This window comes from Diadema antillarum, unplaced genomic scaffold, assembly GCF_040938485.1.
Source record: "Diadema antillarum isolate AM-2024a unplaced genomic scaffold, OU_Dant_1.0 seq00001508_RagTag, whole genome shotgun sequence".
Classification (NCBI taxonomy): Eukaryota; Metazoa; Echinodermata; class Echinoidea; order Diadematoida; family Diadematidae; genus Diadema; species Diadema antillarum.
Window position 1 is genome coordinate 662186 of NW_027272242.1, and position 22118 is coordinate 684303.

General features: G+C 41.2%; 1 protein-coding gene across 1 annotated transcript; it reads left to right on the forward strand.

Moving 5' to 3' along the window:
• Positions 1 to 79: 79 nt before the first annotated feature.
• LOC139710203 (centrosomal protein of 120 kDa-like) lies at positions 80 to 21803 on the forward strand. Its single transcript, XM_071622135.1, has 17 exons — positions 80 to 125; positions 4642 to 4934; positions 5867 to 6011; positions 6762 to 6928; positions 7988 to 8185; positions 9507 to 9749; positions 10548 to 10878; positions 11328 to 11493; positions 12102 to 12251; positions 13355 to 13469; positions 13976 to 14155; positions 14632 to 14796; positions 15643 to 15732; positions 16697 to 16902; positions 19760 to 19931; positions 20831 to 21075; positions 21560 to 21803. The coding sequence occupies exons 1-17, from the start codon at positions 80 to 82 to the stop codon at positions 21801 to 21803; spliced, it is 3156 nt and encodes a 1051-aa protein (XP_071478236.1).
• Positions 21804 to 22118: the final 315 nt, after the last annotated feature.

Consider the following 22118-nt stretch of genomic DNA (forward strand, 5'->3'; position numbering starts at 1 on the left):
GAAGTTCTTGTTTACACATCGACGACGACCCTAGCAAACGTCTCATTGTAGAAACTGATATCAAGCAACAGACATCACTATGGCCGGAGGAGACCAGTATCTCCTTGTCGTATCTATCATAAATGGTAAGATGTAGATATTTGAATATATAGTGTACGATTTGAACTATTCCGGTGGCGTTTACTCGGCAAGGTCATAATTCGTCAATACAACAGTCCCAGATGTTCGGTTTTGTGCTGGTGAATGACATACTTAATAGTAGTTACAGTTGTATGAGATGAGATGAGACCTGCATCTGAGAATGGAGATTGTTTCTTTAATTTGCCCTAATTTAACTCTAACTAGATCTATAGTATTCATGGTCCTGATCCCTCATGATTGCATGTAAAGATGGCGAGTGAGCTGAGGACGTTGTAGAACTAACTAACGTTAGAATCTAGGATGTTCGTGAATCTTTTCTTAAAATTAGAGTAACTGCGTCAGTAAGCGGCCGTGCAGCCGTTCGCGGCAGGTACAACATACACGGTAATATACAGCTAAACACAGCATTGCACTGTTACATGCACACTACACATATACTAACACACTAGCAATCAACAAAAACCAATCGATAAAATGGGCATGATCTCTGACGAAAGTGAAATTTTCTCACCTAAATGACAACATATCGCATCCAAAATGAAATTTTCGGTACTTCTTAACATAACAGTTAAGAAACAATGGTCCAAGAAAATTGATTTTTTGTCGTTTTCTCGATGTTCATGGATTTTGAAAACATATCCTCACGTAAAATAGAATTTTCGCGAGCCGATGTGGGCCGCCATTTTTTTCGGAAAGTGGATGTTACCATCGAAAAAAAATGAGAAAAACACGAGAAAGACATCAACAACACCGCCAGAATTGCGATCTTGTTTGCGGCCAATGCATGTGCGCACGCTATTTTCACGTGCTTTCGCAATGGGAATTGGCGCTTACGCAATGTTCGCGAGACATGTGAAGGCGTTCAGCTAAAGATCGCGGAGCACGCGCGTATTGCATAGGGATTGTACATCGTGCCGCAAGCAGAAATACTACGTCGCATATCGCCCTTATCGGCGAAAATTGTGCCGGGTTTTGCCCTGGTAAATCTTGAAAACTGCATTGGTCAATGGTAAATTTCTTTCATGAAAACAATTGCGTTAATGAATAATCTTGTCTATGATATATGAAATGGTTGAAAACAATTTGCCTGATTTGTTTACAAGTTGGAAAAACCCTTAACAATGCTTAAACTGCCGCAAACGGGATATTTTACTCTAGATTTAATCAAATAGCTATTAGAACGTCAGTGCATGTGGAGTAAAAAAAAAACCATTTTCGGCCGGCCTCCAAAATCGTATCCGGACACTTCTCACTTATCACAAGCCAGCAAATTCTACTGTCACAACACACGCATATCACATCGTTTCACATAATACTGGCACACTCGTTCACCACAGGATAAAGATACATTTAAAAAAATCCCAAATTTCGCCGTCAAAAACGCAGAATCGCCGCAACTTTTCCAAAGCATGCGCGAGTTAGGTCCCGTGTCAAGAATTAGTGTCGCCGAAAAAGTGCTAAAAATTGAAAAATCAGGCCATTCTGTTGCAAGATTTTTTGCTTATCGCAAGCTCAGAGTGTGATAGTATCCTCAAAAACGCAAAAGAGAAACAAAATATCCGTACGTGCCGATGCAGTGAACAAATGTAGAATCTACAGGGGCTGAATGCAAGTGCCGAGTCAAGCGGCCTTGTATGCGTATTGACATTGAACGCGCATAGTGCGTGTCTGAATTTTGCACATGCCGTCCGAAATTTGGGGAATTATCAAGATGATAATATTTGGGGATTTTGTGAAATTTTATGATGTATTTAACAAAATCAATATTGGGAAAAAGTAGTTTGATATATCTAATATACATTTTTATAGATATAATTTTAGGCCTATATGTATTATTTGAGTTGAACAAATATTGCAGAAAATCTGAAGTGGCAGAAAATCTGAAGTGTCCGAAAATTGGTGATTTTACTCTGTTATGTACCACGTAAAGGTTGTTTCGAAAAACGAAGGAAGAATGGGGGTATGGAAATGATCTTGTAGAAAAACATCTTTTCACGACCATGGGATCAATCTGGAAATGAGCAAGTGCACAATGGGTATGAATTGAATATGGAACATATGTATAGTTTAAAGTAAACCGTTTGCTGGTAAAATAGGACACTTTTAGAGGCGCTTAGATTTGTATAATTTCTTTTTTCATCGTACAGAGACACCACTCTGCTGACTCAGGGTGCTCCTACGTATACAGTATAACTGTGTGAAGGAGCGCCCCGGGGTTAGTGCTAGACCTAACATCGTTAGTGCTAATGCTATCTCCCAAACAACTGCCCTAGATAGTGCTCCACCATTGCACCAATGGTCAGATTGACACAAGCGATACAAATCAAAATGATCAATCCCAAAAAAGCCCAACTTGGTACTTGGTACTTGGTACTTTGAAGTTATCCTCCAAAAGACCCCAAACGGAGTTTGAACTGGAGGTGGCAGCAGAGAGTGGACTCAATTTGAGAAGACAGGTGGCTGAGTTAACTCGAGAGATTACACTTTGAGGAAGGCTATTCCATGTCCTTGCGGTTCGAGGGAAGAAAGAGTTCCTATATATATCTGTGTTGCTAATTGGTACTGTACTTCAAACTGATTTGAATGCCCCTGTCTACTTCTATCCAGTTTAGGATGAATGTGATCTGCATAATGTATGTCATTTTCCCTGTGGAGCATCTTGTGAAAACAGAATAAACATCCCCCCCCCCCCCCCCAGGGTGCCATATTTGGGAGCAATAGTCCAATGATTGACGTACTATAGATTTGTAGAGTTGGATAAAGTTTTAGATGTTAATTAAGGGAAGAAAACAATTTAAAGGCTTGATAATTCCAATCTTGCAATTTGAGTTTGCCACTACTTTGTCCAGTGAGCTGAAAATATGAACTGGCTGTCATGTGTGACTCCCGGATTCTTTTCAGTGGTAGAGGATGAGATTGGGGATCTTTGAGATGTAAGACTGTAGTCTAAGCCTGGGTTATTCTTCCCGTAGTGGACAACTTGCACCTATCTTTGTTGAAGGGGAGGGAAGCTGCCGTGTATCTGCCCATTCATTCAGATTCTTTAGATTGCCTTCCAGAGCTGCATGATCTCTGGTGTTGTTTACTAATGAGTAGAAAACATGTCATCAGCAAAGAGCTTGACTGTTCTCATTGGCGAACCAATGGTATCCAACATGTCGTTGATGTTATGAGAAATAACTCTGGATCAAAGATACGTCCCTACGTTATGCCATTTGTTACTTGTGTTGCTGTACAATGTAGATGAAGTAACATTAACTACAGCTTGTTGTCTGCAATTTTGCATTGAGGACTTGATCCAATTCTGTAGTTTTCCTTGAATACCAAAGGCATGGATCTCAGTTTAGAGTCTTTTGTGTTGGACACCATCTAAAGCTTCTGGGATGTCTACTCATAGGTAATAACAATCTATGGAGTTGTTATTACCCAAAGCCTGCGCCCAGTCTTGTGATACCACCAGTAAATGAGTGATGCAGGATCTTCCCTTTCTGAAATTATGTTGAATAGATGCCCTGTAGCATTGATTTCATCTCAGAAGATTTTTTTTCCATGAGTTTGCCAATAGTACAGCTCAGACTGACTGTATAGATGATGGTTTCCTGGGTTTCATTTGTCACCTTTTTTTTTGATAGTGGTGTTACATTTGCAGTCCTCCAAGATGCTGATTCGATACTAAATATTGATTCATTGAAAAGATCTGAGTACGGTTGGATGAATACTTCCGCCAAGTCCTCGGTTACCAGGTACATGATTGTGTACTCAATCTTGACCTGACGGCTTAGAGCAGTCTAATTTCTAGGCACTCTTTAACCATTTCTGGATGAAATATGGTATTGTCTAGAGTTGTCTCAAAAGATCTGTCTTTACACAAAGTCATGCTGAATATTAAAGTCCTCATGTGTAAAGACTGTAAAGCAAAAAGAACAAAAAAAAAAAAAAGATTCAAAACATCAGCTTTTTCATGACCTGATTTAGGAATGGGTCCACCCAGTCCATTTCACCATTTTTTTTTTTTTTTTTTTTACTTGCTTTAATTAATTTCTAGTTTTGTTTAAATTTGCCAGTAGAGGTTGCATTAACAGGTTTGTGGAAGAGGAGATGATTCAAAGCCTGGAACTTTGTCCTGGAAAAAAACTATATGGACTCTTTCTTTAATTTATCTATTTGTTTTTGTTTTTGTTTTTGTTTTTGTTTTTGTTTTTTTTTGGGGGGGGGGGAGGGGGCTGATTTGGCAGGAAAAAAAAATACTGTAGGAGCACTGTCAGTATTATCAAATCCCTTGCATATTGTGAAAATGAGGATGAGCTGAGCTTTTTGCCTTCTGATTGCCAGGCCCAAGGTTAACAACTTACTAAGGATTTCATGAGGCTCCAGATATTCCAGTCACCATATCACCATAATTAGATTATAAATGTATTCGTTGTATGTTTTCCCACCCAGCTAGAGCAGTCACATTATATGAAGCAACCTAACCTTTTCAATGATTATCACATTGTGCAGGGAGAAAATTTCCCAAACGGCCCAGTCAGGAGCTTGTGGTGGAGTCCAAATTTGACGGCGAGCTCCTGGCCACGGACCCAGTGCAGCACAGTGAGTCTCCAGAGTTCCACACTGAGCTGGCATGGGAGCTGAGCAGGAAAGCCCTACACCAGCACCGACTGCAGCGCACCCCTGTCAAACTTCTCTGCTACGCTGTGAGCGTGCAGACCAAGGCGAGGGAGAGCATAGGCTACGTTCTGCTGGACCTGAGATCTGCGGCTGTGAAGGAAGCGTCGCCAGCCAAGTTACCAACAGTGAGAGCTCTTCTTCTCTCCCTCTTCCTTTCTATTACTTTGTGTTCATTCCTTATCTCTGCACTTTGTTGTTCCAACTGTATGCTACTCTTTGTGGGGATACACACAGTAACCCCAGGATTGTGTTGATTGTCATATTCTCAGTAAGATTAAAAATAAAAAGAAGAGTAAATTAACTGCATTGCTAAGAAACAGACAGCCATCACTTAAATCTTGGGGACAGAAATGCTGAAGGGTGATAGGTCATCAATTACCAGAGAAAGTTGTTTTTCAGGAAAAGCAGTTGAGATAAATTCAGTCTGCTCAAAAGATGATGAAAATCAGACAGGATTTGATAAAGTTGTTAACACACTGACAGTTAGTAGCACATGATGCCGAGTGTGACGTATTGGACGGTGTAAACAGTACTGCACTTGATATACCACAAGCATAGTAAATTAAGAAATGTGTCTATCGAGAAAACATTTATGCGATGAAGCATCATGCTGCCAACAAAGGATGGATACTATTTGTGGGTGGCAAAAGTACAGTGATTTTAATCTCTTGCTCATGTTCTATTCCTTCACCACCCCACTCCCAACCCAAATTAAGTGACAAGGAGTGTGTAATGATTGGCTACTCAAAACATTGTACTACATTTACATGTTACTACTATGTGCATTGCATGGCCTATATCATGTGGGACTCTCGTCACCACTTTGGCTCTTGCTGGCATATAAGTTTTCAAAAATTCAAGTCCTCTCTTATCTCTCTGCTCAATGTTGTCATCATACCAGGAAGTGTAAAGAGGCACAGTGTTACTGACGGAGGATGTTATCAGCTTCACTACCATACCAATTGACGTACATTATTCCATCATTGAGATATGAGAAGACATGATTCACTCTGCCCTTTTGTCCCTGCATGCATTGTCTGCCTGCTTTGCTTTGCAGTCTGGCAAGTGGTACACCCTCCTCAACACCAAGTATCACCGTCACAAGCCAGAAATACACGTGGGCATTTCGTTAGAAGTGGATGCCCATGCCAGCAGGGATGAGAGTTTCAGAGCCAGGGCGGCGCCACCACGGCGCGGACAAGGTAATTCATTCTCTATCCTTTTTTTTTTGTTGCATAAATTATGGGAAATTAAAGTCTTTGACAAGGCTTTTATTTCATTTGTAATCTCTGAATTGGTAAATCTGCATCGAGATCCTTGATGCAGGAGACCTGTGTATAATCAGATCAGAACCTGCTGCGAGATGACGGCCATTCTCTCTGAGTTATTAAAGCGCTTTGAGATACTTAACAAGTGTGAAATGTACTATATAAAAATCAGCTATCATTATTATTATTATTATCATCATTAATATTTTCAAGTTGTGAGGTCATGATGATGTCAGAAATGCTCTTAAGAGAGGAGCTTGCAATCAAAGTTGAATGACATTAGATTTCTGATTGTATAAATTTGGGTCTGACTGTGTATGTTCTAAGTTGCCACATTGTTTATTGGTGCTGCTTTAACTCTCTTCCTAATCTACTGTAAACCAGTTTTGCCAGTGGCATTCAATGCATTTTGTAGGGGAAAAAAAAACAACTTTCACATGCATTTTACTTTTTGCCAATCTTGGTATGCGAAATTAGCTATTGTGGTTTAATGATATTTTGCTGTATCAGCATCATACTGATTATTTAATCGGAAAGAGCAATGTATGAAGTTATTTGATGCTCTGTGATTATATGTACAATGTTGTATGCCGACCTATTCATTCGTTGATGAAATCTCCCCCCTGCTGCAGTATTATACATTGCTGTGTGTGTCACCCTATTGATTTCTATGTCTTATGGCAGTTCCTTTGAAGCCAGAGGAAACGGCTCAAGTGCCCAAGATAGAGCCAGAATCCCTCTCTCCACGGCTGAACAACGAGGAAGGGTTCTACCAGATTGGACCAGCCGACACCTGTAGGGAAAGCTTTGTCCTCTCGGTCACCATAGCCTTTGCTGCGAACCTGTCAAAAGTATGTTTGTGTGTACAGTGTATAGTGTTTGCATGTGTTTTAATATTGAAAGTTTTTTTTCTGTGATCTGATGAGATTTACTCAGAATTTATTGTATAGATCTCATTGTTGTCATTCAAGCAAAGCATTTTTTCATTGCTAAAATGTGTGGACTAAAAGTCCCTTCATGGGGAGACATTTTGAATGATCATTTGATGTCTGCTAAATTTCATCACTTTAGATTTAAGTGGACACTGATGGTGGTTGAGACTTCTGCTCAGTATCGCTTTGCAGAGTAGAATATCAAGAGGAAAATGACATCTAAACTTTGATAGTGACGATCGACTTGCACGTTCTTTTATCATTTTTTTTTTCAATTTGGTTCTTGTTGTCATGTGTTATGTAATAATGACATTGGTCTGATTCATTTCATGAGATTCTTAGGCAAAAGGTCCAGCCCAGTAATGGCTTGAAAGTGCTTTTATCTCGTTTAGGACGTGCTGATTTTGTTACAACACGCATTTCCCATAGACACTTGCCTGAGTATACCCGGGACTCGTCCTCAACAGGTCATAATCATAGTATATTCAAAATAGCCATGGAACATGAAATAAAAAATGAACTTTACATGATATAATGCAACAAAATGACTGATATTGGATACATGAGAGAAAGATGATACTGTGAAGCCTCATGCATTTGCAACTTGAAACTTTGGCGAATAGGAGAATTGCCAACCATGTAAAAATTGTTAGTATACTACATGTACTAGTAATACAAGTATTTGTGGAACACACGCTGCTGGTTGATGGAAAACACACAACAAAACTGAATGTATGGTTAATAAACAAGAACAGCAAAAAGAATGCGCACTACTAGGAAGCATATTGGTATGAGTACTTGTATGATGTACAGCAGTGTACTGGCATTTAATGCATTGTGTAGACAAAAACTTTCATGTACATTTTACTTTTGCAAATCTTGGTTCCTTGTGAAATTTATGAAAATATCATGCATGCAAACATTTTGTGTTTTACAGTACTGTATTGCTTCTTTTTATTTCCAAATGTTTTCATGCAGTTGGTGCCTACAGACACACCGCTACCAGCACACCATGAGGGCTTCTTCTTCTTTTACTCGTTGCTTGGCAACCACGTGACCAACGACAGCTTTCAGGACATTCTAAACCCGGTGTTTCCCGCGGAGAGAGCGTCCGTCAGAATCAAGAGTAGCGTAGACACGTTACGGGCGTTCTTTCAGCGAGAGCCTTTGCTTCAGGTATTAAGGGCACAATGCATTGAAAATAATGTGATATGCTTCAAGAACATATTATGGGCAATTTCATTGAATAAGTTAAATACAGGAACTACATGTAGCAAACATGGGGTTGCATGTAAGGCATGCAAGTGAGGATATATTCCATAATGTTACAATGCCAATACATATTTTACATATTTCAGCTGCTAGACTGCCCGTTCATGGCATTAGCAAATGTGATGCACGTTCCCAATGATATTTTGACAAAATAAGGCTGAAAATGGATATTTTGTGATTGTGTGTAATGAGGGATTCTAGCATCCAGCATATCAGAGACAGCAGTATAAGAGTATGAGTAACTGTGAGACAAATGAAATGCCAAAGCATACAACAGGTCAAGAAAATTTTCACATTTTATTGGGCGAGAGCTGTGTGTTGATTTTTACTGGCCACATATTGCCTCAACGGCAATAGTTATTGTAAACATGCCATCGCACACTTGTAGCAAGAGTTTGTACGCTTAGCAAGCGTCTGTGAACTCAGTAAGAGATGCCTATCAGCTTGCTAACCATGCATCCAGTAGATTTACCGTGCAACCAGAACTTATTAGATGCATGGCTAGAATTACTGGATGCACGGTATGGCTAGCCATGCATCTATGGCTAGCCAAAAGGAAATTCATCCTGTAAATTTCCCATCAAGTTACATGACTGAAAATTGATCTGTCAAAAAACCGCTCCTCATTCTATAAAGCAGGTGATGTACATGTCTTTTCATTCATCAGTAGGAATAGTGCGCATGCAGTAACCATGAAATCTATTCTAAACCAACATGGCTTTACCTCGTGGGTTCAACAATTCCATAGTTTAACTCATGCACACAATGCCTGCTGACATACTCAGACCTGTGCATCATTTTGTATACCATACTAAAGCCCGCCGCACACTTCACGATTTTGCCCCGATTCACCGGTCTTAAGACCTTAAGACTAGAAATGTGACGTCACAGTCTTGCCCTTTTCTGGTCGTACGACTGGGTCTTAGCGCCAGTCGTAGAGATTTGACATGTTGAATTTCTACGACTTGTCGTAAGCTTTCAGCCATTCACAATGCAGTAAAATGCAAGCGCACGCAGTGCGCACTGCGCGCGCTTTCAGTCAGGTCGTATAGTGTGCGGTGTCCGGTCGTACGACTAGTCTTAAGACCCAGCTTGGCTTAAGACTTTAAGACCAGTCGGATCGTGTAGTGTGCGGCGGGCTTAAGTCAGCCATTGTTTCACCTCACACAGGGCCTTTCATGTAGTGATGAATGTACAAAAGTATGAAAACACTGATTCCTCGCAGATCCATCTCTGCTGTGCAGAGAAGACATTGGGGACAGCTGACGTGCGACTGAGTACACTCCTCCAGCCGGGCGACGATGCCATTGACCGCCAGGCGCTGGTCACAGAGGGCGCTTTCCAGATCCTCAGCACCACCCAGCGCCAGCAGCAAGAGCCCCCCGTGGCTAGCAGCTCCTCCCCATGTGTCGGGGCCTCGGTGGCTCTGCGGAGAGAGGAGATACCACTGCAGCCCCAGCCGAGCCAGGCATGTCATGAATGCATATCGCACTATGAATTTTTCATTTACTTACTTACTTGTATTTACTTGGATGTAGAGATGTAAAGCAGTGCTTCTTTGCCCCTCAAAGCATCACTATTCCTTCAATATGGGCTGTACCATTGGTATGTTAAGGAACACAAAATGTATACTATGGTATGCAGGGCAAGAAATGTACCAAATATCTCAAAACTGCAGACACTAGTAATGAAATGGTTGGCACGTGCTGATAATATAGCATCATAAAAATGAGTGTGTGTAAATCTCATATTCCACTGTGTTTACAACTACAGTTCAGGTTTGACAGGGAGTGTACAGTCCAACTCAAAATTAAGAATACCGGTACTTTTATCGAGTTGATACTTGATCTATTACTGTGGGGCTGCCTAATCAGAAATTGCTGAAATGATGTCCAAAATACTGTTAATATGTGTGTTAAGGTGCAGTGAATCCTATTTTATTTTAAGCACATACATATATCTATGTTGGTAATAAGCTGTGGAATCTGGTTATCTGTAATGAGGATGTTCCTGACCAACTCAGCTACGTTGTATAAGAGCAAATATTTACTAGCCTTCTTCAGTGATATTGTTGGTTTTTTTTTCTTTCTTTCTGGCTTTTATGTATGCAGTAATGTGGTCTCTTTTTCTTTCAGGCTTTAAAGTATGCAGCAGGCTAGAGTTGAAGATTTTTGAAAATGATATTGCATTGGTGGTGTAAATTTGCTAGACAGCCTGTTTGCCAACTGATATAAAGTATTCTCAATATCCGATGATGTTTACTTAGGCTGATGACGCTGGTCAAAAAGAGCAAGGACAGATGGCGGCAGAGAAGCCATCGACTCCCACCAAGGCTCCCCCGATATCCCCACCTGAGTCGCCCCTCGCCGTACCCCATGAAGAAACTCCCTCCAAGAAGAAGCGCACTGAAAAAGGCAGGCAGGTAGCCTCTGTCCCCAAGGACCCCGCCCCAGGGTCCCCCCACGGGTCTCCCCGTGGCTCCAGTGACAGCTATGGCGGATACACCCCACCGCAGGAAGAGTCAAAAGCCGACACTGATGCAGACACACTGCATGACGTGGAAGATGTGGAGGCGGAGCCGAGGAAAAAAGTTGAAGGTGAGAGTGAAATGATTTGAAGGAGTTGTTTTTGCCCCCCAAACGCTTATCTTTTGTGTGTTTTGGTTTGTGTTTGTTTTATCATTTTTTTGTGTGTGTACGTGTCTGTTTTGATCACAACTGCTCATGGCCTTATGTCAAATAATTTTCTTGTGTGGGGTTGGATAATCAAGTTGCGGAGTTCTTAGCTGTCCCACAGATGTGACATACCCAGTTGCTGAGGTGATGGAATCCAAATCCATGTCCACTGCAGCAGTATTAGTTTAGTTGAACAATTAATAGTGTTTGTGATTGGAAATTATTTTTTTGTTCTTGATCTCAACTGTTGGATTAACAACTCTCAAGAAAAGTTTCTTGATGATGAATGGATACCTATGTGCTAAGAGCTCCAATCTCCCTCTTTGTCCATCATATCTCAAAACGTGTCCATCTTATTTTGTTCTTCCCAGATGCCAAAGCTGCCAAACCATCTCCAAAGTCCAAGAAGGCAAAAACTGCTCCCGCGGTTAAACAGCTTGACTTTGCCGACGTGTCTGTCCACCACTTCTGCTTCTCCATTGATCTCAGGAGCATCAAGGATGTCCTCACATCAACCAACCTCAGCATCTTCTTGAGGTCAGCCTTGCCTTCCTTCATTACTTCAACTGAAGAACATACTATTTAAGACTGCTGTGACTTTACCACGCAGTGTTTATTCATTCATTTATTTATTCCGTCATATTTAAACAGGGTAGTCCCCTCAGTTTCTCAACTGCTTTCCAGGGGAGCCCTGTGTACATATACGTGTACATGATAAAACACTGGATTACAATAGACTTCATTAAAAAAATCAGATACAAGTATAACACATGCTTACGAAGTTACATGTATGAAATCTTGCATGAATGTCAATCATACACATGTCTGAATATCAGATCTTGCATGCATGAAAAGTGTAGATTTGAACTCTGAATTATTTCTCTTTGGCTGAAAAGCAAATCTGTGAATGTCAATAGTGACCTGAAAGATCTAGGCGCTCAGATTGATTGAGAAGTCGATTTAGCATTACGAACATGGTTTGTGCATTTTCATGGCTGTCAATGATGTGTGTACATGGTATTATATTAAGCAAAATGATAACTGAGTAGTATCCTTTGCCACAGGACTTACTATACTCTCAAGGAGGTTTGTGCAAACCACTTTACTGGGTATCCATACCATGATTTTGAATCTATGACCTGCAGGTACACGTACCCCTTCTTCGGCAGCTCAGCCCCCATTATGACTCACCCCCCAGTAGAGGTACGTCGCCACACAGAAGTGTTGCTGCCACACTCCTTCTGTGCTTTTGACTTCGCCACAACCCCACAGCAACTAAGGGAAACATTGCTCAGGTAACACCGGGGAGTTTGTGTACTATGTGATAATGATTTCTTGTCATATATTTGGTGTGTAATGGTGTGGATTTGTGCATTTATGATATCATGACTTTGTCATTGTAACACATTTTAAATCTAACTTTTTCTCCCTTTGTCTTCAAGAATATGAAATGTAAAGCAGCATGTCTCTGTTATTTTCCATTGAAAAGATTTGCTCTATTTCATTTGAAAGACCTGCTCAGAATCCTTATATTTATATTGGGCATATGCTACTCACATTGCACAAAAATTTAGGAGGACATAGTATAACTAGAAAAGCACTCTGAGAGTGCAGACCGCCCTCCGCCAAGAGTAAGAAGTGTACAGATTATTTGGAGGGAATGGCCTGTTAATTTATATGTGATACTGCAATGGACAATGCTATTATGAGACTGGTTCAAGAATACATCCAATGGCAAACATATGTTCAAGTCATGTGACTCTGTTAAATTTATGCTAATGCACTCTGTGTAGTGGTTTTAAAATACTGTGTGCAGGTTTGTCTTAGGCAAGCTTGAGAGAGTTCACATTCATGCACTATTTGTCATAGTCGTCACTTTGATCCTCATGCAAGCTTGGCCAGCTGTTAATGCATACATGCATTGTGTGTGCAACTTGAATACTACAGGAGCTGTAGTGGGTTGATGATGAGCTAAATATACTTTGGACAGTACTGTATGTTGTAATATGATGTGTGGGGAAAACTTGGTTGACTACATTAGCCTGAAGATGTGGATTACATTTTTAAGCTGAATAGAAGTGTTTGTAGGGCTGACCTACAAAAGTTGTATGTTGTCAATCAAATAGTACACAGGTATATGTTTGCAGTGTTGGAATGATGCAGCGTACTGTAATATAAGAGTATTTACTTCGGTGCAAAAAGTATGAGGCACAACACTTTTAGCTTATATCCCACCAATGAGAATACTGTTATATGTTTGTTGCATTGACTCAACACGCTCACACTTGTTCATCACTCATGTAATTGACGTCAAGTTTAAGTGAACTAGAATAACTGTATTGTTCTATCTCTGTCTGCTTGCCTGCCCCTCCCTCCCCCCCCCCCCCCATACCCCCAGAGTACCTCTTCTGGTGGAGGTGTGGCACAGAGACAAGATGACCAAGGACCAGCTACTAGGTGTGGCCAGGGTGCCCCTTGCTGGCATCCTCAATGCAGACCGTGCTCGGATAGCTGTGAGTTTTTCCATCTTGAGACTAATGTGTTTGTGATAGGATCATTTCCTATAAGCCTTCCCTCTGCCTTTCATGACCCCGCCATTTGTATAGTCTGTTTGAGTTTTGGTTGGTGACTAACTTCACAATATTTTGTGATTTTCTTTTCGAGTGGAAATAGATTAAAGCACATGCCCCAGCTTTGTGGCATTCCTATCTAAGCATATCAACAAGACCTATTCTGGTAGAAGCAGAAGCTATGATATTTTCATCTTTGTTTTGTTTCACTTTGAAGAGATGAGTACACAGAATGTGTAGGAATGATTTCTCATTTTTGCATATCTTAGACATAAGAGAATGATAAATTGCTAGAAAATTGTTTGACATCCCATGTTTTGTGCTGGTAATTTGACATTTGATGATTGGTCAGTAGAAACATGTGAGATGATTTTAGAGTGCATGTGAGTGCACTAGTAAATGGTTTATATTTGTTTTTTTCATAATGACCTATCTGAACCACAATCCAGGCAAATACAGCAGAAGGAAATGAAGGGTGGCGTCAGATCTTCACTGAGCGTGTTGCCGTGGAGACAACAGAGGGCAAGCTAACCAGACTGGCGGAGCTGCAGGTAGTCCTGGGTCTAGATGACTACGGTTCAATCAGGATGCAGGAGGTTTACATGGGGCCTGGTGATGATGTGTCACAGGTGAGTGGAGAGTGACAGTGTAGCCCTGACTCCCTTCCAAGCCTGCAAAGTTTTCCATCATTTTCCAGTGAATGCAATGAATATGCAAGAGTTCAAAGAGATCGGGGGTGGGAGCATTTCATTGGGCGTTTGGTCATAAATATTTTTCTGATAAACTGTTATAAGCTGAAATCCTTGCATCTGATTGGTTGAGAGCAATTTTGTCAGAAAGAAAAAAAAATCTGACAAAACGCTTGAACAAATGCCCCCCTTGAGTTATGCATATAATTCTCTTTCACAGTGAGTTGAATGGAAATCATTTTCCTTTCCTGAAGGGGTGATGTAAAGTTGATACAAAAGCTATCATGATGATGATTATTATACCAATAGTACTGTCAATCATATTCATCACCAATCATTACTAATTATCACCTGTCATCACTTGGAATATATGGACCATATCCATTCTTTTCATCTTATCCCTTTTTTAAATCCAGACGACGACCACCAGCAGCTCGCTTCAGCCACCTCAACCTCCACCTGCCAAACATGCCCCGCCCCCTCCTCCAGCTCCAGCTGACCCAAGGGAGACGGCCGAGTACAAGGCTGCCATGGAGCTGGAGCTGTGGAAGGAGCAACAAGCTGGGGCCTTTGAAAGTCAGGTAGTAGAGCTTGAAGAAAAGGGATCATTCCCATGGTTACCACAGATATGTTATCTATATTACTTAGTAGTGACTTTATGTCAGTAGTTGACACCAGAGTGCCCAAACTTGTGTGCACTAGCCTATGATGGAGTGCAGCTCATCATGAAAAAAAAAGATCAAACAACTCTTCATGAAATGCATTAACTCCTTATGTACCACGTTCGCACGTCCGACTCAGGCGACGGCGTGCCAACTTCGCATATTCCGCTCAAACGCACAAACCCACCCAAACCAATTGATAAATCGCCAAATGCCACAATACGATGAAACCGTTTCTCATGACTCCATTCCTCTCGTCTATAGCTTCCATTTTATGTGGTGAATGACTAACAAGCAGTGTTTCATTCTGGATTTGCATGCATGTCACTGCTTTGTGTGCAAAAGTCATATATTTACAGTGAATGTAGCTACTGAGCATTTGAAAGAAAAGCAATTTTAGATTTGTCATAGAATTTACATCAATGCAAAGCTTGGCATTTTCTCTACAACTTTGCTCACGTACAGATTTGAAGAACAGAATGTTTTCTCAACGCTTGACTACGTTGGTGTCTCAGAATAATGTGGCACACCGGGGGTTTTCACCATGGCACATAAAGAGTTAAGTGCATGGTATATAATGGGAAACCTCACTATGACAAGCTGTTTGGGACCACTGAAATCTATAAAAGAAGAAAGAAAAAGAAGAATGGGACCTGCAAAATCATCTTATATCAGGTACCTTCAAATATCCAACCTTGTTATACTGAGGATCCACCGTACATCTCTCTGTACTTTCCCCCTACCTGATTTCTCTTTCGCACACAGCTGAAGGAGAAAGAGCTACGACAGCTGCAATCTCTGGCAGAAGAGTTCAAGCGGAGGGACAGAGAGAGGACTCTACTCCTCAAAAAGAAGGTGATGATGATGGAGATACAGTTTGAAATGAGATCATCATCTTCTTTGTTTCCAGAAACGTAAAATCTGCTCACCACAGCTGGGCTGAGTGTGCCTATTGGGTCTGCTTTGTTCACCAATTACCTAGTAGAACTGATGTCTTGGAACTAATTGTCATTGAATAGAGATTACCTGATCCCTCTAATCCCTATTAGCCTTCCTGTTGGACTGAGGCACTTTGGTTACACCTGAGTGGCCTTGATTACTTTGCAACTAGGTTAATAGGTTTGGAGGGATTACTGAATGGCAATGAAAAAAGTTTGGCAAGTGAATTAAGCTAAGTCTAAGTGCCTGAGCACATTAAGCGTAGAATGCACAGCATTGAGGCAGTCATGTGGGGTGGCTGTAATAAAGTGAAAGCATCAAATCACAGCCACTTTGGAGGGATCAAGCTAATGTGGGACTATGACATTTAGATGTCAATGATACATATAATGCAGAGTCTTGTCAGGACACCAACAAGAGGCATTTAGTACCTGAGACTGTAACATTTATTGTCTAATTCTTATAACTGTTGCATGAGACTGGTAATATGTCATTTTTTTTTTTTTTGTTAACAGAGTATTGGTTATCTCACCTGTTTATGGGATAAGCTCCTCCATGGTTATTATCTTCAAGAGGACAGTGTCCAGAAAGTTTGATATACCAGTTAGCTGGCCCATTCCGTTGACCAGCTTTTTATGTGTATATTCAATTTTCTGAGCACCTTTCAAACAAAGGTTGCCCCTAACAAACAAAAAGCTTATCTGAGGCTTGCCTAACATGGCAAGAACTAATGCATGCAAGCTGGATTGCAAGTAGTGAAACTATTTGATAGAAACAGGTTAATTGAATAGCTCATGACCATGCATCGGGGAGGGGGGTGGGATCTGAAGATATGAACACATCAGTAAGCCATGATGTTGAATTTGCCCTATGCCAACAGACGGAAGAGTACAGCTCCCTGGAGGAGCAGCTGCGGCTAGCTCTGGCCGACGTGGAGAAGCGGGAGCGGCAGCTGGCAGCCAACGAGGCCGAGGTGGTGCGGCTGCGGGCCGACCTCCAGAGGGAGCACCAGCTGAAGATGGTGGAGATGCAGGAGGCGTCTAGGAGACTCAAGGAGGACTGCCTCCACCAGATTGAGCTGGAAAAGTGAGTCAAGAGCTGCTGATTTGTGGAGCTCTCTCATCACCAGGTATCACTGGTGTCTTACCATAGTGGCCGCAAGAGACCAGAGCCATCACAGTTCTGAGAATTTTGCAATATTTGATGAGTCAGTACCACACATTTGAAGCGCTTCAATATGAAAAAAATGTCGCAGAATCCATGGTATGTGATTCGGTTTTGGGGGTATTTTTACAGAGTTTATCCCCTCAGGATCATTAGCATCAAAAAGCAGTCGACATTGTATAGAAATATTAGGGTAATAGTAATGAGAGAGTTTATCCCGTCCATGTTGCAGGTAATTGCCTTTTTATATAAAGCCTATATTTCCTCTAAACCCCTTCTTTGCCAATTGGCACACGTGTTGGAGTGTTTTATATGCCTGGAAACAAATTGTCAATGAATAGAGATACCTACATGTATCACCCTAATCCCTACTGAATCCCTATGGCCCCCCTGTGCTGTTGGATGGAAGAACATTGCTACACTTGAGTGAATGTGCCAACTGTACAACTAGGTCAAGAATGGAGGAATTGTTGAATATGCTCTGTTGAAAAGGCTTGGCTAGTTAAAGATGATAAAAAGTTTTGGTACCTCAAAAGTTTCCTTGAATTTCCTTGTCTTAGTGTGTGTTTCAGGTTACAGTACCTTTCATATAACTAACACTGTGAGACTTACTCGCCCCAAAGTGCTCTCATGTCTTAGTAATCATGCAATTAACTGCGACCAGCAGCCCCATACTCATAGCGACCAGCAGTCCCATACGCATAGCGTAATCGGGCTTCGCATTGTAGCATTCAGGATCATGACAGATTTAGTATCGCAGGGTAAATGTCAACTTAAAATCCCAAAAATTCTTCAATTTGAAGACTTACCAAATAAGTAGAAGTATTGAAAACAGGCTTCGGGCAACGTTTGGTTCTGCCTATAGTTCCTTTCTGTTCGAATTGATGACTGAATGTGACTCGGTGGACAGGACCTTGGGAGAGCTACATACATTGAATACTACAGCCAGTGCATGCGAACACATCGCATGCTTACAAATTTCAAATCCATGAAGGGATAAGATGTTTGTGTGCGCATGCGCTGGCCGTAGTAATAGTAATGAGAGAGTTTATCCTGTCCATGTTGCAGGTAATTGCCTTTTTATACAAAGCCTATATTTCCTCTAAACCTCTTCTTTGCCAATTGGCACACATGTTGGAGTATTTTATATGCCTGGAAACAAATTGTCAATGAATAGAGATACCTACATGTATCACCCTAATCCCTACTGAATCCCTATGGCCCCCCTGTGCTGTTGGATGGAAGAACATTGCTACACTTGAGTGAATGTGCCAACTGTACAACTAGGTCAAGAATGGAGGAATTGTTGAATATGCTCTGTTGAAAAGGCTTGGCTAGTTAAAGATAATAAAAAGTTTTGGTACCTCAAAAGTTTCCTTGAATTTCCTTGTCTTAGTTTGTGTTTCAGGTTACAGTACCTTTCATATAACTAACACTGTGAGACTTACTCGCCCCAAAGTGCTCTCATGTCTTAGTAATCATGCAATTAACTGCGACCAGCAGTCCCATACGCATAGTGTAATCGGGCTTCGCATTGTTGCATTCAGGATCATGACAGATTTAGTATCGCAGGGCAAATGTCAACTTAAAATCCCAAAAATTCTTCAATTTGAAGACTTACCAATTAAGTAGAAGTATTGAAGACAGGCTTCGGGCAACGTTTGGTTCTTCCTGTAGTCCCTTTCTGTTCGAATTGATGACTGAATGTGACTCGGTCGACAGGACCTTGGGAGAGCTACATACATTGAATACTACAGCCAGTGCATGCGAACACATCACATGCGTACAAATTTCAAATCCATGAACGGATAAGATGTTTGTGTGCGCATGCGCTGGCCGTAGTATTCAGTGTATGTAGCTCTCCCAAGGTCCTCTCGACCGAGTCACATTCAGTCATCAATTCGAACAGAAAGGGACTATTGGCAGAACCAAACATTGTTCGAAGCCTGTTTTCAATACTTCAACTTAATTGGTAAGTCTTCAAATCGAAGAAATTTTTGGATTTTAAGTTGACATTTACCCGCGATACTAATTCTGTCATGATCCTGAATGCGACAATGCGAAGCCCCATTACGCTATGCGTATGGGGCTGCTGGTCGCAGTCAGTGGTTTCGTACAATAGTTATCAACGCGGTACCGCAACGGCTCTGGTACGAAACCATTATTGCATGATTACCAAGACATGAGAGCACTTTGGGGCGAGTAATTCTCACAGACAACGTACTTTAATCTGAAACACAAACCAAGACAAGGAAATTCAGGGAAACTTTTGAGGTACCAAAACTTTTTATTATCTTTAAGCAGAATGCCTTGGCAGGTAAAGGGTTAACATGGCAAATGGTATCAGATAATGACATCTAATGGAATCCTAACTCAAACAGGCTTTGTTAGTTATGTTGATTTTTTTTTAAACATAATACCACTGCATGCTATATTCATGAAGATAAAAGAGTAATGTGTATCATTCACTTGTTCTGTAATATACATAATGTTAATATTAGATAATACCACACCATTTGTGCACTGTAAGCAATGATGAACCAATTTATTCGCTATCCATGAATATTATCAATTATGTGCTATTGAGGTCTATTACTTCCTGGAGATAGTGTATAAGACAACAAGGTAACAGATGTGTTTATTTTCTGTCATTTTTTTATCTGTCTGATTCAATACCACCACATTCATCTCTGAATGAAAGGTCACTACAGTGTGTAAATTATTATAACCGATCATTGTTTTTCTTAGTTTTCCTTGTGTATTTGTTTATTTCCCATAGGTCAAGAGTTCGGATATTGGAGGAGGAGAAGCAGCGTCTGGCCAACCAGCTGACCGAGGCTGACCAGAGGCTGGCCAAGAAGGACCAGGAGTTTGAGCATTTCCGGCAGGAATCCAGCGGCAAGCCTGAGATCCATCTCCAGGCCCAGATCAATCTTCTGACATTGGAGAAGGTATCATGTTCTATTCTTTCCATCATCTGATTTGTGCATACACAGTCTGGGAACAAATTGATACTCTAAGAATGCCATATCACTGGATGCCCCAATCTACTGCTAGTGCCCTTAGTCAAACAGATACCATAAAACATGACATATTCGTGGCATGAAATTTCGCGAATTGGAGCCGACGACTTTTTTCGCGACATTAAATTTTCGCGAATTGCCACTGGCATTCAATGCTAATACTGTAGGCAAGAACTTTTGTGTGCATTTTAATTTCGCAATTCTTGGCTCTCACGAAATTTGCAAAATTAAAATACGAGTGAACATTCCTCGTTTTACAGTAAACTAATGTCTGGATGATGCCATTTAATGATGAATCTCCATATGCAATCACACTCTTATGAGAATGAATACACAAACACAAACTTGTGTTCTTCATCTATGTCAGGTTTAGGTGAAATGGATGCTGATTTATGGAAGAGCTGAAAAAATAATTCTCCACCATGAAATCCAACAGAAAGGCATAGCATGTGCACGATATCGAGACTGAATTGACCTTCACACAAGAAGATACAACGTAAATTGCGTTCATTGTTGAAATTGAAATGCCACAGCTTTAAAAACCTTGACTGTTTATCGATAAACATAATTCTTGCTTTGTTTTGTGTGTAATGATCTGACCTATGTGTCATACATCAAGAAAACTCAACGAGAACATTGCATGCCTATTTAAAACAAAAAATATGCACTCCTGTTGTCAATATTTCCGTGGCTTTGTTTTTTCTGAACAGCAATTTGAGATTTTTCTTTAAGAGGAAACAAACATACAAAAGGGTTAAAAAATACAAAAATGTGTCACAGAAATACAACTTCAAATTGATCATCCACTTTGACATTCCTCACCCCAGGTGGAGGTTGAGCGGAAGCTGGAATCAGCCACCAAGTCCAAAGTGCACTACAAGCAGCAGTGGGGTCGGGCCCTGAAGGAGCTGGCCCGCCTCAAGCAGCGGGAGGCCAGCGAGGCCCGGCAGCGGCTCAAGCGTCAGCAGCAGGAGCTAGAGCACATGAGGCTGCGCTACCTGGCTGCGGAGGAGAAGGAAGTGGCCAAGGTGGAACAGAAGGAGCTACAGGAGATTAAGGGCGAGCTGGACAGGTGAGCTTGGACATTTGCCCCTTGCCCCCTCCCCCTCCCCCCTTTGTAGAGTCAAAAGCTACATTATGTGACTTGTTGACCTCACTGAATAGAGTAAAATGTAATGTATCAAATAGTCTAAGTTTGATAAAAGGTAGTCGTACAAAGAAAGTTGTGATAATTTGTTTTTAGCAACTGGACCCCCTTTCCTCAAATGTAATTTGTAAGCGTACGGAATATCCTTGGGAAAGAGACATTGAAGAGACACTTTGTCACACACTTATTTCTTCTTGATATAGCACAAGACTTGAAACATATGTCATTGGAAGGTAATTCTTTTGGGATTTACTAGCTTTGTTGTTTGCTCAAACTATAACCTATCCAAGCTTGTTAAAGGCTTGGTCTAATTGCAAGATATTTTTGATGTAGGTAATTCCTCTGCACTATGCTGGTCATAAACTGTTTTAATGGTGACTCTTTCTCTCACTCGCCCCTTTCCTGAAAGACTGAAAGAAGGGGATAAAGCCAAGAGCAAATCTCCTGACCGGCCGACCTCGCACCCAGGGACTGATGTTGGTACCGGGGAGACAGAAGAGCGCATTGAGGATGCGGGGATGGAAGAGCACGTGGCGAGGTTGATCGAGGAGAGGGACACGCTCCTTAGGACAGGGGTCTACACCCATCAGGACCGCATCATCAGTGAGCTAGACAGGCAGATCAGGCAGGCCATAGCCCAGAAGGCGTCATGACAACAGGAAGACATCAATCTCTGGTTTTCTCGTCAAGGGATGGAGGAATGTACGTGAGGGCAGAGAGATGAATGAAATGTGATGGAGGCATATATGATTTATTTAGATTTTACTTATGGCTCGTCCGTATTTCTGCATGGAAAATGCTGGCAGCAATGAGACTCGTATGTTTATAGTCTAAAGGATACTTGCAGCTTACTGAACTCATGCGAATTGTATGTAAAAGTCCTGTTTACTGTATACGTTGCATATTTTGTGAGTTTTTTATTTTCTTGAATTTCACTAGTTGGGTGCTATTCTCGCATTCAAAAAGAT